The 16,477-nt window shown below is 49.3% G+C and overlaps 2 protein-coding genes across 3 annotated transcripts in view; one reads left to right on the plus strand and one right to left on the minus strand.

Moving 5' to 3' along the window:
* The window catches only part of AATF (apoptosis antagonizing transcription factor), an 89,587-nt gene extending 86,003 nt beyond the window's left edge, over positions 1–3,584 (plus strand). For both annotated transcript variants that reach the window (XM_025210228.1, XM_025210239.1), the window contains exon 12: positions 1,052–3,584. In XM_025210228.1, coding sequence (XP_025066013.1) covers positions 1,052–1,115 — 64 coding nt within the window. In that variant the 3' untranslated portion in view covers positions 1,116–3,584. The remainder of the gene's footprint in view (positions 1–1,051) is intronic.
* A 4,054-nt stretch (positions 3,585–7,638) lies between these two features.
* ACACA (acetyl-CoA carboxylase alpha) overlaps positions 7,639–16,477 on the minus strand; it is a 159,055-nt gene continuing 150,216 nt past the window's right edge. Inside the window, exons 54-55 of the mRNA XM_025210303.1 lie at positions 12,846–12,982; positions 7,639–11,922 (exon numbers count right to left, since the gene is read on the minus strand). Coding sequence (XP_025066088.1) covers positions 11,796–11,922; positions 12,846–12,982 — 264 coding nt within the window. The 3' untranslated portion in view covers positions 7,639–11,795. The remainder of the gene's footprint in view (positions 11,923–12,845; positions 12,983–16,477) is intronic.

Here is a 16,477-nt window from a genome sequence, read left to right on the forward strand (position 1 = left end):
TCAACCTCCGAACCTCAGGGTCACAGACTTCATTTAAAATAAGTTTTTTTAATAATCCTTGGTTAACACACAATAATTTTTACCAGTTGGTGCATTTGTTCTTCCTGTATTGAGTCCAGGATCCAATTAAAGAGCCTTTTTGGCTTGGGCAGTAGGCGTTTGTCACGCAGGGCACTTGTACATATGCTTGTGCCGCAGCGCTGGGTGCTTTTAAAAGCGCCCAGCGCTGCGTCGTGCGTTTATAAAAATGGCGAAATGCACGTCAGTGCTGAGAAAATGGCGGCGGCGCACTTTTAAAATAAAACGCATCAAAGGTTAATTGAGTCTGCTCCGACCTGCCGGATCTCTGGCACATCGAAGCGGATAAATGTAGGTGTATAAACGCCCACAGTCCTTATATTTTTGCAACTGGATGAGTTTTGGTTTTACCGCTGAAGGGTGTATTAATTTGCTGTTCTTCCTCACCCGTCTGCCTTCCCTGCCTAGTCAGGATGCTTAGGTTTTAAAATTAAAAATAAATAAATTTAAACTGGCCGTCTATTTTTTTTTATTTTTTTTTTAAACAGGGAATCTTGCCCCTCTTATCAGAACTGCTGCATATGTGATATTAATTGGAATCTTGTTGCTGGGTCACTTTCATTGTTTTTCAAGTACCGTCAAGTCCAAGAAAATGTATGAAAACCAAATTATAGTCCCACGTAGGCTGTCTGATTGAATCCTCCTTATGGCTCTGCGGTCTCATACATCCTATTAAAATATTCAATCTTGTTTTCTTACTTGAAGAGCCTGTCTGTAAAGGGCAAACTTATAGAAAACCTCATTCCCTAGAGATATGGTACCCAGCCACACTGACATATTTACATATTTCTGTACTGCATGTGATTGGTCTTATGTAAGTCATTCCCTGCACTTGTATTTATTAATAAAGATTGTTGAATGCATTTTTAATTATACAGGGGCCCTTTCATTTGATATTGCTGCCTGCCTTCTGCTTCCAGTTTGACCTTGAAAAGTTACTTTCCCTTTTTTTTTTATTCCCCCCCCTCCACAGGACGGAGCTTTATCGATCGCTGTTTGGAAAAATCACGCACCCCGATGCTCTCCCGCAGAATTAGCAGCCGACCCTTGGGAGCAGGAGGACGTTTTCGTTCTTATTCTCTGCGTTTTGGCCAACGTACAAATGGATCCTTTGTGTGTGGTTGGACACTTGCCTATGCAACACCGGGGACCCTCCAGGCTGCCATGTCTAGTCCAGTTGAGAAGAGGCAGCTCCACTTGCTTAATGATATGGCCTTAATTGCAGTCGTTCCTTGTATGTGTTCGGGGGGAGAGATGGTGGAGGCGGTGTGGGGACCAGCTTCCAGCTCTCACCGACCCCTGTGACTAAAAACCCCAATGTGGACTCCATTACTTGACTACAGTATAACAAATAAATACGGCTTCCTGTGTATGGGGAAGCTCTAGCATCGTTCCTTTGCAACGTAAGAGGAGGAAGGGAGTGGTGCCTGCCTGTTAAAGTGTCTTTTCATTTGCTGGGGATCATTCTACTTCATTTCGTGCAGGGTTGTAGCTAGTTTGTACAGTGGCAGGTCAGCCCCAATCATAAGTGCAAGGAGATCTAGCCCAGCTAGAGGGAGCCACATCATCTTTTAAAATGAGCTGCGTTGTGGTTTCTGTAAGGATCCATTTGTGCTAATTGCAGAAGGCCATTCATGGCCGTGGTCTTGCAGTCTGCCCTGTGGCCACTGTGGAGTGCCACTGAACTCAGGATGCCCCAGCGATGGCTGGTGTGCCCAGTGTGTCCAGCCTCCCGAGGCCTGGTCTGGCAACACCTGGTTCTGGTGCATGAAAACGTGTGCTCTCTTCATGGATGGTGTGAATTGAAACCCTCCACCTGCCAAAAGCAACATCTATAAAGCGTACAAGGGCATTGACACATTGGCATCCATCAGAACGCACTCACGTGGCCAGGACTAGTTTTTGCAGTCGGAAGATATTGGTGAGGTTTCAGGCCCGCTCTGATGTTCCACACATAATTATTTTTGCTGCTGCCGTGTACTTCTCCCTGCCTTCCCCCAGTGACACGCTTTCTGTAGGGGTGAGTACCGGTGTAAATCTGGCCAGAGGAGATGATTCACTTGTTTTTTCATCCGAAGGTCAAAAGCTGGGAATTAAAATCCCATAAGGGGGATTTATTAGCCTGCTGTGATCACTCTGAGATGGAGATTATCTTGCCTAAGCAATACGTGCATATGTATGATGTGTAACAGCAAGCTGGCCATTGCTGGTCCACAGTGTTTACCCGCGGTATCTGCGTTTTGCTTTTTATACAAGCTGATTAAAACGTTTTGCAAACTGAGTGGCCAAGACTGGGTTGGTGCAGGGATGGTTCCTGGTTTAGGCAGTGGCATGAGTTTGGGCTGCAATGCTACTTGCCGCCAGGCGCAGAACCAGACCTGTGGGTGGAAGGGAAGAGAGGCATTTCCCTGCCAGGCTGGGCAGTATAAAGGGCCTTCAGGCAGTCTGTGCTTGGGCACCAGTAGTCAGGATCTTTTAAGTGGGGGAGTGGTCATTGTCATGGGGATAGATGCACTGGTGCTTGTGGCCAGAGGGTTGTTTGTAGGGGTACAAGTAACAGCGTCCTTGCAGGCATTCCTTTAGTGAACCAGAAAGGACAGACCTCATCTCTTGGCTTGGCCAGCATTGCCGCAGGGTTTTGCTGTTAGGACTTGAAATGGTGGAGGACAGTATGCAAAGAAGTGTGGATAAGGCCATTTTACCCATAAAACTTGCAGGGCAGTGCCAGGCTTTAGTGTAGACGGGAAGGAATAGACCCAGGGTGAATGCAGGAAGGGTAATTAATGCTTTTGGTTTCAAGCAGCAAGCTGTAGTCCCTTAATGCACCACAAAGGAGTCTGTATTCTCTTAGGTCAATAGTAGTTTACCTTTGCGCAGTGTCTTTCATTTAAGGATCTTGAAGAGCCCTGCATGCACAGCTCTCATGTCTCCTGACACTGCATAAGGTAGGTAAGCATTATTGTCACCCATTTCACAGCTGGACATACCAACGTCTTTTACTAAGCAATAAGTGCATAGGAGACCAATTATAAACCAGTACATATTGGGTGTTACCTTAGTTTTGATTGTACCACAGGGACATTCACCTATTTGGGTATTTTATACCTAATGTTATGCATAATGTCTGTAGTCACCTAATGGTGTTGATCACGGGTATCAGTGCTGTATTTTGCTTTAACCACAGTGATATGCAAGACTTTTAGAAATATTGGGCTGGGGTTGCTATCAGATTTGGTTCCACCCTGCATGGCACTTGAATAATAGTTGCTCCAAAATATGAGAGCAAATAATATGTTTCATTCGATGGAGCATCTGAAAGGTAAGTGGTGGAGGTGGTATAAAATACATAACTGTACTAGGCGGTTTTTAGAATTCAGGATACCACCCTCCTTCAAGCAAAGAATAAATTGGAAACTAGTTTAATTGACACGGATCCTGCAATTCAACTGTTAACTGAAGGACAGATTAGTTGATTGATTTGCATTTTAATAAAACCTAATACTTTATTTTTGTGTGTGGGGCTAATGCTGATTTTTTTTAAATGAGTTTGGAATTGTTATCAGGACTCTTCATTTAGAGCCATTTTCATTGCTGAGTGAAGCATTCCTCTCCTCTTTGGGGAAGGTGGGGTCTTTGGTTTCTGACCCCCTTGGCTGCTGATACCATTTGACATTGTAAATAATATTTTTTTAAGATTCCTGGTCAACACACGCACATGCCTTGGCCACAGACCTCTCGTGTATAGAAACGTAGAGGTTATCAGGGATGGAAAGTGCTTGCAAAGGTTGTAGCCTACATCCTGTTTGAGTGGTTTGCCTGTTACAGGTTGAAATTCATTCACCTGAGGTTGAGTGAAGATAAAGGAAACTAAATACTTGTTTGCTTTGTTGTAGGGCAAAGCTGCTTAATAACCTGGTTAACCAAAGCGTGAATTGACTCGTGTGCATCAGACTTCATGCATCTCTCATAAGCAGTGTGGAAGGTGAGACTGGAGCAGTGCATAGCTTGTAGCAAGCTGGGGGCTGACCGTACCAAGGGTTCAGTGTTGCGGCTCAGTGCAGCCAGGGCCCAGACACCGCTCACCTGAGTGATTCGGAAGCGAGTTGGCACCTCTCCTCTTGCATCTGAGCTTTGCTGTGGCATTGGAGCTGTAGGCGGCAATTAAAGAGAGAGGCCATATATTATGGAACAGCATAGTAAACTGAGAACGCCAGCACGTGCTAAGGATGTGGCCTCAGTAAAACCCTCCACTGCAACCCTTTAGGACCAGGTCCTGTCTCCTGTGGAAAAGGTACTGTTCAAGTTTAGAAAATGCATGTCACGATCCGCACTGACTTTGTCTTTGCAAAAGGAATGTATCATGGATGACTAAATCTTTCTGTTCACTTGCAGCAAGGCAGCAGCTGCGGCTCTCAGAGAAGCACATTGATTTTTTTTCCTTTCCTGTCTTTCCAGCTCTCTGCTCGGGCAAAATTTGCCAGGCGGAAACTTACTAAATGTCACTGTTGACTCCTTGCTGCCGCTCTCGCTATTCCTAGATCTAAATAACGACCTTATGCTGCAACGCTTCCACCAGTGACGGTGCTCCCCAGAGCATACGAGGGCAAGGCTGGCTGAGCGGAGAAATCCAGCGGCAGAGACACTAGGCTAAATAACAATACGGGGAGCTGCTGGAGAGAGCAACAAACCCACCAGCGGTGTATGGTTGGGAGGTAGAGGAGGAGCATTACAGCTCAGCGAGGACATGGTGAGGCTTAGGAAAGCCGTCTCCTGGGCAGGAGTGTGGTGAGCAATAGCAAGGCAATTCACAGGCTGATGCTTGGTACCAAGTGCTTCGGTCTGCTGATCAGAGGTGGACACAGTTAAACCTGCAGGGGGTGGGAATAAATCAAGCTGCCCTGACTTAAAACACAAAGCTGTGAGTATGTGAGGAGCCCCAGCAGTGCTGCAGCTCTGCTCAGTGCCAGACTTACTTCTGGATGACATGGGCGAGGAGGAGAGGGGGGCAGACACTCGCATGCTCCTAGCACGCAGCCCACTTGCTTATGTGAGCCGGCCACAGTGCAGATCTGCTCCAGGCTTACTCCTTGAGCTTCACCTCCCTGCTCATGCATCTGCGGCATGTGTGTGTGGGTATACCTGTGATAGCCTTAAAGCTACAGGTGCAGGGAAGCCACGGGAATGCCACTTGCTGCCACACGAGCCAGCTGTGGCTAATCCCAAAGCACCCTCACCCCACTCTTGACCCTACACCACTGCATGGAAGCCATGCAGCTGCAGCCTTGGTTGGCTGATTTCTCCCTCCTGCGCCAGCCAGGTAACGTATTGACATCCCAGAAGTAGTTTCCCCAGGTGTTGATCAGGGATTGGGATGTACTTGCAGTGCATTTAAGCCCCTGATGTGGTCTTTTAACATTTAACTGCCACCCCAATGTAAGCAAGCATTAAGGCTGGTGAAAGGGAAGCAAGATGCCCGCGCCCTACATGGGGGGTTTGGTGCTTAAGCAAGCACTCCTTGCCATAAACTGCTGCTGGGCTGACTTGGCGCTGCCTGGCCAATCTGCATGCTTAAACGCTCCTTTTCAGCTTGACTCCTGTGTCCTTTAAAGTTGTCGCGCACAGCACTTGGGTTTCAGCGAGGGCTGTAATGTTAAAAGGGTAATATGAGCCACTCGAAACGTGATAACGTCGGATTCATATTGTTTGAGGAGATAAGAGAAATTCAAAGCCCTGCTAAGGAAGCTTTTGAATTTACTTATCAGTGTTTAAGCAGGCTTGTCTCTCCCCCACCTGGGTAGTGTGATACAGCGCGAGAACCTTCCACAGGAGACTGGTGCCTGCAAGGCCCCGTTTCAGCTGCTGACCCTGCCGCTGAGGGCAGCGCTCGAGTCCTGATGCTGCCAGGGTGTGCGTATGCTACTGGGGAGACACAGCCTGCAGCATGGCTGTGCCGGGGCATCAACTGGAGTGTCCTGAGTGTGACTTGGTGGAGTCCAGCAGCAGTGTGGCCTTCAGTTAATCAGCTCTGCCTTTGCGCGGCAGTGGGACTATGGGCAATACGAATTGCTTCAGAGATGGGCGAGGGTGCAGTGCTTGTGCAGACTGTGAAGGCAGGCATGTTAGCAGAGTGTTTCATGTGCTCAGAAAGTAGCTTGAAGGTCTAGCGGGCACGTGGGGCTTTGCATGCCCAACTGGAACGGGGCAGGTTTTCCCCAAGGCTGCTACAAGCTTACACAGGCTCCATGACCCTGCCTCTGGCCACTGGCTAGCACCACACCAGTAAACTACTGGACCAGCCTGTGGTTACTCCCAGGGATGGTGGCACAGGGGGTGGTCCTAAGCAGCTGAGCTGGCCCCGTTGCAGGTCTGGGGCAGGGGCTGTGGAAGTGTATGACTGTAGGCAGCTTTCCTGACCTTATTTCTGCTGTGCTGGTCATGCCACACTGCGCTCCCCTGCTGCTGCTGTGGGCCAGGTGGGTACTAGCATCGGCCTGCCGGGAGGAGGCTAAAGGCTGAGTCTCAAGTGAGAGGCCCGCCACTGCTCAGGGTGGGAGCAGCTTGGGACAGCTGCTGCACCACTTGGGCCAGGTGTAGCATCCCTAGCTCAGGGGAAAGGCAAACACGGCGCCGTGCTTGGTTAGCAGACAGGGCTCTTGATCCTACCGCAGGGCTGTTCGCTGGTCAAAAGGCTTGAACGGTGTTTAATAAGGGCCAAACTACCAGGACAGTTTCCACTAAGTTGTCCTAATACTGTCAATTAACAGCACATAGGAGTTTTTCCCAATAGGATATTAATGCTTTATTAATTCATGATACATTTGCTAATTAGCACCTCCATGCCTGTGCATTCTACCTTTTAAAACCACTGCAGATCAGCTGGAAGGTGTGTTTGGGGACCTGCGGTGGGGTGGGGGGTGCGGGGCGAAGAGTCCTGTATTAATCCTCCTCCCCCAGCCCACACCAGATGCGAATTCCAAGTTTCAGACAAACAACTTCATTTACAAGTGTGTCTCTAATTAGCTGCAGAATTAGTAAAGCGGAGTTTTCCCCCCATAGAACGGCTAAAGCCCTGAGGGAGGCTGTGGAATGGAGAGCATCGCATTTCCAATTATTTTGTTGAATTGCTAATTTAGTTATTGTGCCTGGCGTAATTGTGATGGGTATTGGGTGTGCAATTCAATTTGTTTTAAATATTTGTGGGAAGGCTGATCAGTAATGGAGCTGACCTATTTCATGGCCCAAATTGAGAGAAGCGACTATAACAAAAACAGCTACAAAGCCACAGTTTGTTTCAGTTTTTATTTTGATCTCTCTCATCCCTCTTAAGACTGTTGATGCAACAAAAGGTTTAAATTAAAAGCTGATAGCACTTTGATCTTGGGCTTTTGAAAGCTTACAGCTTTGGTACTGCTTTTCTTGGCATTTTAATATGTAGATATTTTAGGCTAAAGAGTTTTTAAATGCATTTCTGGAGTTCAATAGGGGTGGTTCCCCCTCTCCTCCCCCCCCCCCGTCCCCCCTCCCCCCCCCCCCCCCCCAACTTTTATGATGTTTGTTGAGGTGATCTATGTCCTTAAGCCGCCCCCCCCGATGCTGGTTTGGGCAAAGCACGAGACCGAGTGGAGTCTGCCAGCATGATGCACTGCAAAACCTTTGCAGCTTAGGTACTTACCATTAATTCCAAGTGGAGAGTTCTTAGGGACTTGTCTGCAGTAAATACCATTGGATCTGTTTTTAACTTAGCAGCTGGGGCACCATTTCCTTGGCTCTACTTGTAACTTTATTTCCACGGAGCAATGGTGGTAGTGGGGAATCTGTGCAGAAATGTCTAGGGTGATTTTTAACAGTTGTGCTATCCCCTGCCCTTTAAGGCCATACTTATAAAAAGCAGCTTTGGAAATGCCAGGTGAGCTCCAGACTGGGAGCTGGGCAAGCCCCTGTGCCTACCCCATGGTGGAGGATGAAAGGGACGTGCCAAACAGCTCTGCGCTGATGTCACTTGGTGGGAGAACAGACGCAGTCCTGCCTGGGCTTGGTAGCGGCGGTGGGGCAGAGGCATGCGTCGGACACGGAAAAGTGAGTTTGAGCTAGGTCTGGTACAGGGATCCCTGTAGGGCTCAATCCTGAGCTGTAGAGGCCTCGCTCAGTAATGTCCTGCAGCAAGCCGTGGGGCAAGCTGTTCAGAATTGATCCCGTGAAACAGAAGCAGGATGCGATATGCTTGTGTGTGCACCAGGCCTGGCCTTAGGGAGGGCCTGCATCACTGTCTTGGTGAATGCTGCTGGAAAGGGGCGCAGACCGGTGCAGGGCAGTGGGCTGCTTGCAGGCTCTGTTGCTACCTTCCAAGGACTGGATTAAGTGAAAAGTGGTCCCTTCTTGCCCCTGTTCTCAATTTGTTTGACAGCACTGGCTACTGCAGGGAGGGTGCAAATTAGAGGAGAAAGTGAAGGCAACTTGTACAGGGCCTGGTAGAGGCTGGCCTGAGACGGATAACCATGCTATCCCTGGCCACACAGGTCCAGGTGTCAGCTTGAGCTAGGTTGGTTCAATCTCCTTGGCAGCGGAGGGGCTGTGTTGACTGGTAAATGACCTGTGCCATGTTCTGCATAAACCACTCGCTGCATTAGCAACCTTCTCCGTGCTGGGGAGTCGCAGCTAATGCTTAGCGCAGGGCACACATTGTGATCACGGACACAGACTGGAGCCAATTCTTTTTATTAAAAACTTTGAGGTAAGTGAAATACTTCAGCACCAGCAAGAGCCATACGTGTCCAGCAGTAACATCTCCTGGGTTCGGTGTTACCTGGGTGCACCTCTGTTCCCACCGCACCATACAGCAGCTAGTGACAGAAAGCAAGACGGCCATGGACAGTCGACACTGCCCTGGGAGCTGCTGAAGGAGGTCACCGTGGCTGTTAGCCGACAGCCTGTCGCCCTCACACACGGCTTTAAGTAAGACACTAGTAACAGGTCTGGCTTACAGGGGCGCTGGTACTTGGAACTGCTGAATGCCAGCAGCTCCCCCTCCCCAGCTCACAGTTTGGGGGGGGATTGGCTGGGGAGAGCCAGAAGGCAGGCACGAGCCTTGTGGGTTTAATACTTCATCTGGAGCAGATGTCCAGCTCCTAGGTCACAGCATGCTACCTCTACTAGCTGTAGACTAGCATGCCATCACCGCAGCACTCTGACTGCCATGTGTACACACAACCCTGGCCACAGCAGCATTTTCAAGGTGGTGGGTGCTTGTGGGAAATGCACTTGAAAACAAGGCTCTTATTTGAATATCCTTGGCACTGGTGGAGCTGTGGGATTTTCCCTGCCTGAGGGGTGTGGGTCTATTCAAAACGGCCATGGCGTGTGGAGCTGGAGCAACAGGCACCAGCATATCCATATGCTCCAGTAGCACCGCAGTTGTGACCTCAGGCCTCCCCAAGCCCCTCACCTTAATGAGAGGTTCTTGAAGGCCCACTGTAACAAACTCCCTGCAGTCTAGACTCACCTCTTTGTGGCAACAGTCAGAAGCCCTTCCACGCTAGCAGAGGTGTGCAGCTACCGCCTCAATAACCCAGCCTCTGGGGAGGGCAGGAGAGGCTGGGCAGAGTACTGCCTACTGTCTCATGCTTGTGTCAATCCTATTACTTCTAAGCAGGAATTAGGGTTATAAAAGAAAACCAGGCCCTTGCCCTGCCAGCTGCACCTTTGTTGCCTGCACCATCAGCGCGGTGTTCCCAGTGGCATCAGGCAAAGGCTCTCTAATGCTTGCTGGCACTACAAGGGGTGAATTTATGAAACACCCGGCATTTGAGTTTTTAAAAACTGCAGCTAGAGAAACAAGTCTTCTCCACATGCCTGCTTCCCCCAGCAAAGGGGTGCAGCATACTGAGTATGTGAGAAGAATTCACATCACTAATTTGCTTTGCAATGTTACCATGAAGCAGTTTCACATTGATTTGCCTCTGCTGGTCTGGTTGGATTGTACTGCTTGGGTTTCACGACTGCAGTTTTCTATCGCAATCAGGACCTAGTGACACCAGCCAGAGTCAGACTCCTGCCCAGCACTGTGAAGATGATGTAGTTAATGACACAGATACAGAGTAGAGACCGGGAAGCAACAACTACCTCAAATGGAAACGGTGATGACGATACCAAATATGCATGAAAGGTTGCAAGGAAAGTTATCTTATTGTTCAAGCAGCAGTTGTATTCCCTTTTCCCAGCACCACAGCATCAGCCTAAGATGCTCACCTTTTCGATCCTAATGAAAGATCTAATTAGAACATAATTAACAATCAGTTAAATGAATTAAACTGAGTTTTCCTTTAGTGACTCTGGCCCAGCCAGTGACACAACCCTACTGCTGTATTTAAGTCCATCTCCAAGCCTTTACTGGGAAGCTTTTGTGCGGCCTGATGTACCATGCCAGCATAGCAGCTAATACTTATATGTGACCATTAATTTGTTAAAGCAGACATCCAAAAGGAAAATGATCTTTTAAAAAACCCAAATCACTGTTGCTGGTTGTGAAGGAACCCACTGGCCATGGGTGGAGGCTTCCCTCCCGTGACGTAGTGAGTACAGCAGCTGACAAAAAAAGCTGATTTGTGATTCCTTTCCCTCTTTCTAAAAGGGCGAAAAATTGCTTTGTTCACACGGTTGATTGAGCAGCTGTTTTTTTTCCATTTAAAAACATTGGTTTCAGTAACAAAAAAGTACAAAAAAGTTAGCGAGGTGGTTTTAATCTCAGTACGTCTGAAACTACTGCCACCTTCCCCCGAGCCACGGAGTGAGCCTCTCTGTCTCTCATCCAGGGAAAACTAACAAGTGCCAACACAACCTTAGCTACAGCTTCTGAATGTGCAGACAGAATATCAATGCCGCTCTATACACAAGTGAGAATGTGATAGGTGGGGTCAGCCTTTAAGACAGAAAAAGCTACCATTTGCTATGGATTTAGCATCCAATTTCTGGGTGCAGCTAAAGCGACAATTATAATCTACAGCATTTTCATTCTACGGGAAACCAGCAGAATCTCTGTTCCGACTCCAGACAGGCTGAAAGCCCTGGTCAGAACAATACTTAAATGACGGGGGTCGTTGGAGGCCGAGCACACAAGACAGCTGTGCATGTTTGAAGTGGAAAACGTAGCCAGCAGCGGCGAGGAGGGAAGATGCCAGGAGTCACTGGGTGTCTCCACTCCTTGTGAGGGTAAGAAAACTACCATGAGTGCTATTTCTCCATTTCTTCCTACGGGGAATCAACCAACATCCGAGCTGCACTTGGGAGGAACAGCCAGCCCTGACCAATACCATTGGCACGTACAAAGCCATCACCTTTGTCCCACCTCCCCCAGCCTGGGTGAACAAAGGCAAGTCGGCAGGGGCAGAGCTGAGAGCGCGTTAAGACCTCACGGTACCCTTCATAGTCTGTGTAGTGCTTTTGCGTGGCAGCCGAGCAGCCAGCTGACACTTTGGTCCAGTCACACGGTGTTAAATAAATAAGGTACAGTTAAGACAGCCAGGACCGGGCTCCTGGAACTTGCTTTGAGACGGTTTCCTTGCGTCTTTGTAGCCAGTCAGATTTTCAAATATAAAAGTGTTGTTGCTGCAGCATTTCCCTTTGCTTCCTCTGCTCAGTACAGCGGTCGGGGTTGAGCAAAGGGGAACTCGCAGCTTTTTCCACTGTATGGGGGGGAAAAGGAGAGTGGGAGACGAATCCTCTTACGTCGAAGGAGGCGAGTCCATTGTTGAAAGAATCCGCACGATCTCGGCTCGCTGGGTCGGTGATATATGCTGGGTCATGTGAACGATGGAATCCATGGCAACCTCGGGATTGGCCTGTACCAAACTGCAAAAAGGCGAGAGAATGAGTGACAGCAGTGAGCATACCCCAATCGCTTCCTCCTCGCCCAGCTCATGTCGGAATAAGGCTGCCTGCAGCTTGCTACCTTTCCTTGGCCAGCCCTCAGTCAGTACCAAACGGAGCCATTTAAGGACCATTCGAACATACGGGATCTCTGAAAGCCACCGGACAGGTCAGCAAAGGCTCCAGTGAGCCGAAACACATTAAGAGACGCCATGCTCATGCAACCCAGTTGCCTGCTCTCAGCAGTTCATTCTTGCAGGAAGAAGGTAGGAGCCATCGTGCTCAAGGGGCATCTTCTCTTTTCCAGAAGCACCACACACCTGTCTCCTGTGGCACAGAGACGTTACGGAGGTGCCTGGAAAATTTGCAAAGCACAAGACCTACAAAGCACAGCAACGCAGTGATGTGCGCTCCCTGCTCCCCACTTTCTATCTGCTTGGGGAACAGGTGGCCTGTCGGGGCTTTTCAGTGCAGCGTCCTGCAACCTGATTGTTTTAGCTTTGCACGTGGAAAAGAATGCCCCTCACAATAAAGACGTCCGTTTGTTTGGAATTTAACATCTCCCTTACGTATTCTGAGCTGGCTAATCTGCTTCCCTCGCCCAGAACAGGAGAAACACAGGCAAGATCTTCTGAAACTGTTCCGACACAGAGCTAGGGACTTTTTAATTAAAGAAATAGTTCAGCCTCCCCAGAGACCCTCGGCACCTGTATGGAGAGGGGCCCGAGTGACCAAGCTATCTGCAAACTTCCTGGGATCGCCAGTGCTTCTACCACCACCTCAAGGGTCAGCAGGAGTGGGAGATTTCATGGGGGAAAACCCTAAGGGTAGACACAGCCTTTGAAAACACAGGGAGCCTTTGCACTTCCTGCAGTGGGGCAGATGCTGCACTGGAGCTCGCTTACCTCCGTATCTGCTTGAGGATGTAATCTCTGGAGATGTATTTGATGTTTTCCTCCACGACTGAGCGAACGCCTTCTTCTTCTGTGAGCTGTTTCTCCAGCCACTCCACCAGGTCCTTGTTGTTATCCCACAAGTACGCCTGCAAACAAACAGCAAGTGTCATGAACCGGCTCCAGCCCACACCCAAGGTCCCGGGGAACTTCCACTGACTGATTGCACTACCCTGCTCCCAGCGCTACCATTCCTGAAATTTAATTAGCAATTACTGGCAAGCCTGGGTAAAATATTAGGCCGAAGACCCTCTGCGATTTCCCGGCGCAGTTAGCTTTTATGGATGCAAAAGGCAAGAAGTAACAATTAGCAGGAGTCAGAGGATGATGTATTTGTTCTGCATCTCCTTCCCTAAATGTGATTAAATGGAAACCTGGGAGGCAGCAGCTCCGCCGTTTGAAATGCTTGGCGATGTGAGTTACTTACTCTGGGCAGGTGCTTTGTCTGTGGGAGAAGGGGCCTCTCCTGTCTCGGGTGACAGGGACCAGCTGCACAAATCCTTCCCAAGCTTTTCAGCCCCCTGCGTTTAGGGCTGGGGCCCCTTCCCAGGGGCGTCTCCTTCCAAGCCTTTCTAAGGGGATGGCGGATGCAACTGAGCTCAAGGTGGCACCAGCCTGCCTGGGCCTTCTGGTTTGAAGTCAGACAGACCCCCTGAGTGCAGGGAGGGCACAGGCTGCTTTGCCATTAGAGACTGTACTGGATTTCACCCTCAGAAAAGTGGGGGTCTCGTCCCATCGGTTAGAGCAAGGCACAGCATCACTAGATGCCCTCCAGAGCTGACTGGCTCTGCTGCCTACGTTCCAGCATGTGCCCACCTGACCAGAGCGGGGAAAGGCTCTGCAATCCCAGAGAAAGCTGCTCGGAGTGACAGGGACCTTACCAGGCTTGCTCCAGTGCCAATGCCAGGTGCACAGAAACAGCTCTCGCGGAAATACGGCGACTCAAACACCTGTCCATTGGGGTCTTGCAAGACGTGCACCCCCATGCATCACCTCCTCTGTAATCAGCCCCACACTCCAGCCATTGTGTTCTTTGGTGCTTTTACACAAGGGCCATCTCAGGCAGATTCAGAGCTTACAAAGCCAAAGTCCCTCGCTGCTCGCCCGCCCACCAGATCCCAGGTGCAGCTGCACTGGCTTCTGAGCAACGGGCCAAACTTTAAATCAGTGACTTGCATTCTGCCACATGTTAAATGCCAGTGCCATGCTTGCTTCCTGCTGCAAGAGCTGCTCAGCTGTGTTAAAACAGCTCGCCCCAGAACGCGAGTCTTCCATCTCAGCTCATTTGCAAAACCCTACGGCCGTGGAATTTGCAAACCTGTGGGACGTAGACTCCTAACTCAGTCCCATGGGAAGAGAGACTCACAGCAGTCATGTGAGGGCTTCTCAGGGAAGGACCCACCAAACCAGACCACTGAGCCACAATGGGGAATACCTAGAAACTGAAGCGATGTCACTCTTCTAGTCCTTGAGCCCATCACCAGCCAAGAAACCTAACCCCCATTTTAGCAGATCTGAGCACAACCATGGAGGTCAAAGCGCCTACGACCAGGAAACGCGGCAGCAACAACCCATTTTTTTCTTTTGCAAGATCATTTAGCCTGATACTTGCTAGGTAGTTGACTACATAATAATTCAGGAGTGTGTTAGAAGCCTAATAGCCTTCTCGCTCCTCTCTTCTCCTCTCATTTTCTTTACAAATCATTTAAGAATCGTTTTGTTAATGGTTTCCGGAAAACCAAGTACCACCATTAGTGCTCATTCATATTTATGTCATTTTATTTGGGTAATTAAACACAAAGCTCGTCATTTAAAGGTGCACTATCCTTCTCTGTTATCACTAACGAAGTCAAAGTCAGAATGACAATGAGCTCAGCACGGTAATTTAATAGGTGGCTGCTTTAAAAACCCCTCTGTGGCCATGGGGTTGGAAACAGCCCTGCCTCTCACTTGAATGCAGCCTGTACGCAACCAGCTAAGCAGGGTGCCTGCTCACCTAACTGCCATCAAGATAAACAGCCCCGTCACGACAAAACCAGCCCAGAACTGCTGGGGCGCTCATGGATAAATCTGTCCCAAGACACATGAAACCGGCACCAAAAGGCCATCTGCTCCTCTTCGTTCATGCCTCTCGATTCCTGCTTGCTTGACTCAAGGAGCTGGGAAGATTCCCAGGTGCAGGCTGGAAAGAAGTGTTGTACACGTACGTGTTGTTGCTTAAAGGGAAGTCTTGCGTGCTCCCCGTTGCGCTGGACTGGTGGATACAGTCAGATCTGCCCAGAGCCTGGAGCTCCTTGGAGCAGCAGCACTAGAGACAGCAAAGTCTGAGGCCCCCGAGGGCTTGCCCTCCATTCCCTACCACTCAGGCCAGCTGGGATTTGAAACCTGGGCCATTCTCACTGGGAGTCTTCTGCCACGTACAGTTTACTCTTGGCAGAAAGCTGCTTCCTTGCCTGTTCATACCAGTCGAGTGCGAGAGACATGAGTACGTTCAGCTGCAAGCACGGCATCCCGATGGACAAACCGCACATCTGAGCCTGAACCCCACGTCAGCTGCCACAGCCCAAGGAACTCGCTGGGAGTCTTTCCTCCCCCAGGACCCACAGCAGATACTCCTTCCCTGTGCTCACAAAAGTAACTGCCCCCATAACGCCCAGCGCGCCGACTTGCCACCCAGCTGCTACAAACCATGGGTGGCTGACGATGTCACTTGGATGTAGACCAGTTTCCACATGCAACCCACCAACAGGAAGCCAGAGTCTCGCAGTGCCCACGGACAGCCCGCAGTAGCCCACATGCAAGGGAGCTGGGCCGGGTGAAGGGGGAAGCAAGTCACTAACTAGAAAGGGGGACAGACTTTGAATTATGAAAAGCTTTACCAGGCTCGGTACCTGGCTGAGCTCAGGGCCTTCACACAAATATACAGGGAGATCTAGCTCTCCAGTTGTCTGCCAACAGGGACTGCGCTTAGACTTTGTGATTTTCCTTATTATTACTACTGCTATTGTTATTTTTAAACTCCCTAGTTACTGCTCCCTGCCTCTGCCCCTAGACTAGACAGAAGTGCCCCCCTGCATACAAAAGAGGGCACTTATGAAGATTTCAGTAAAGGGGAAGAAGAAAAAAAAAGCCCAGTAAATGCCTTCCAGTTTGCAGACCTGCGTAAAGCTCGATTTACCCGAGAATCCCAAAGCTTTTAGTTTAGGAGAATATTTAATACTCTTATTAATCATTTTTAATCCGTTTGCTTTTAATTAAGAAACAGCATGATGCTTCCCTATCAACATATGCCAGGGAGCAGATTAATTGTGGCTTAAGATAACTCTCCCTGATTGGTGTAATGTATTAGCTAACGAGATGCCCACTTTTAAAGATGCTCAGACACTACCTTGGAAAGCCTGCTGCCCTCCAGAGAACGCTCTCCCCCGCCTCCTCCCCTTCCAGAGCCCCAGTGCTGGAGATTTTAAAAATAAAATAAAGAACACAAATCAGAGGGTTGAAACAAAACCATCCTACCGGCAGCTTTAGAGATTGTTCTTCAAAGATCGCCAGCTTCCCACTTCAAGCATGATTTAAAAAAAGGA

This window comes from Alligator sinensis, unplaced genomic scaffold, assembly GCF_000455745.1.
Source record: "Alligator sinensis unplaced genomic scaffold, ASM45574v1 scaffold118_1, whole genome shotgun sequence".
Lineage (NCBI taxonomy): Eukaryota > Metazoa > Chordata > Crocodylia > Alligatoridae > Alligator > Alligator sinensis.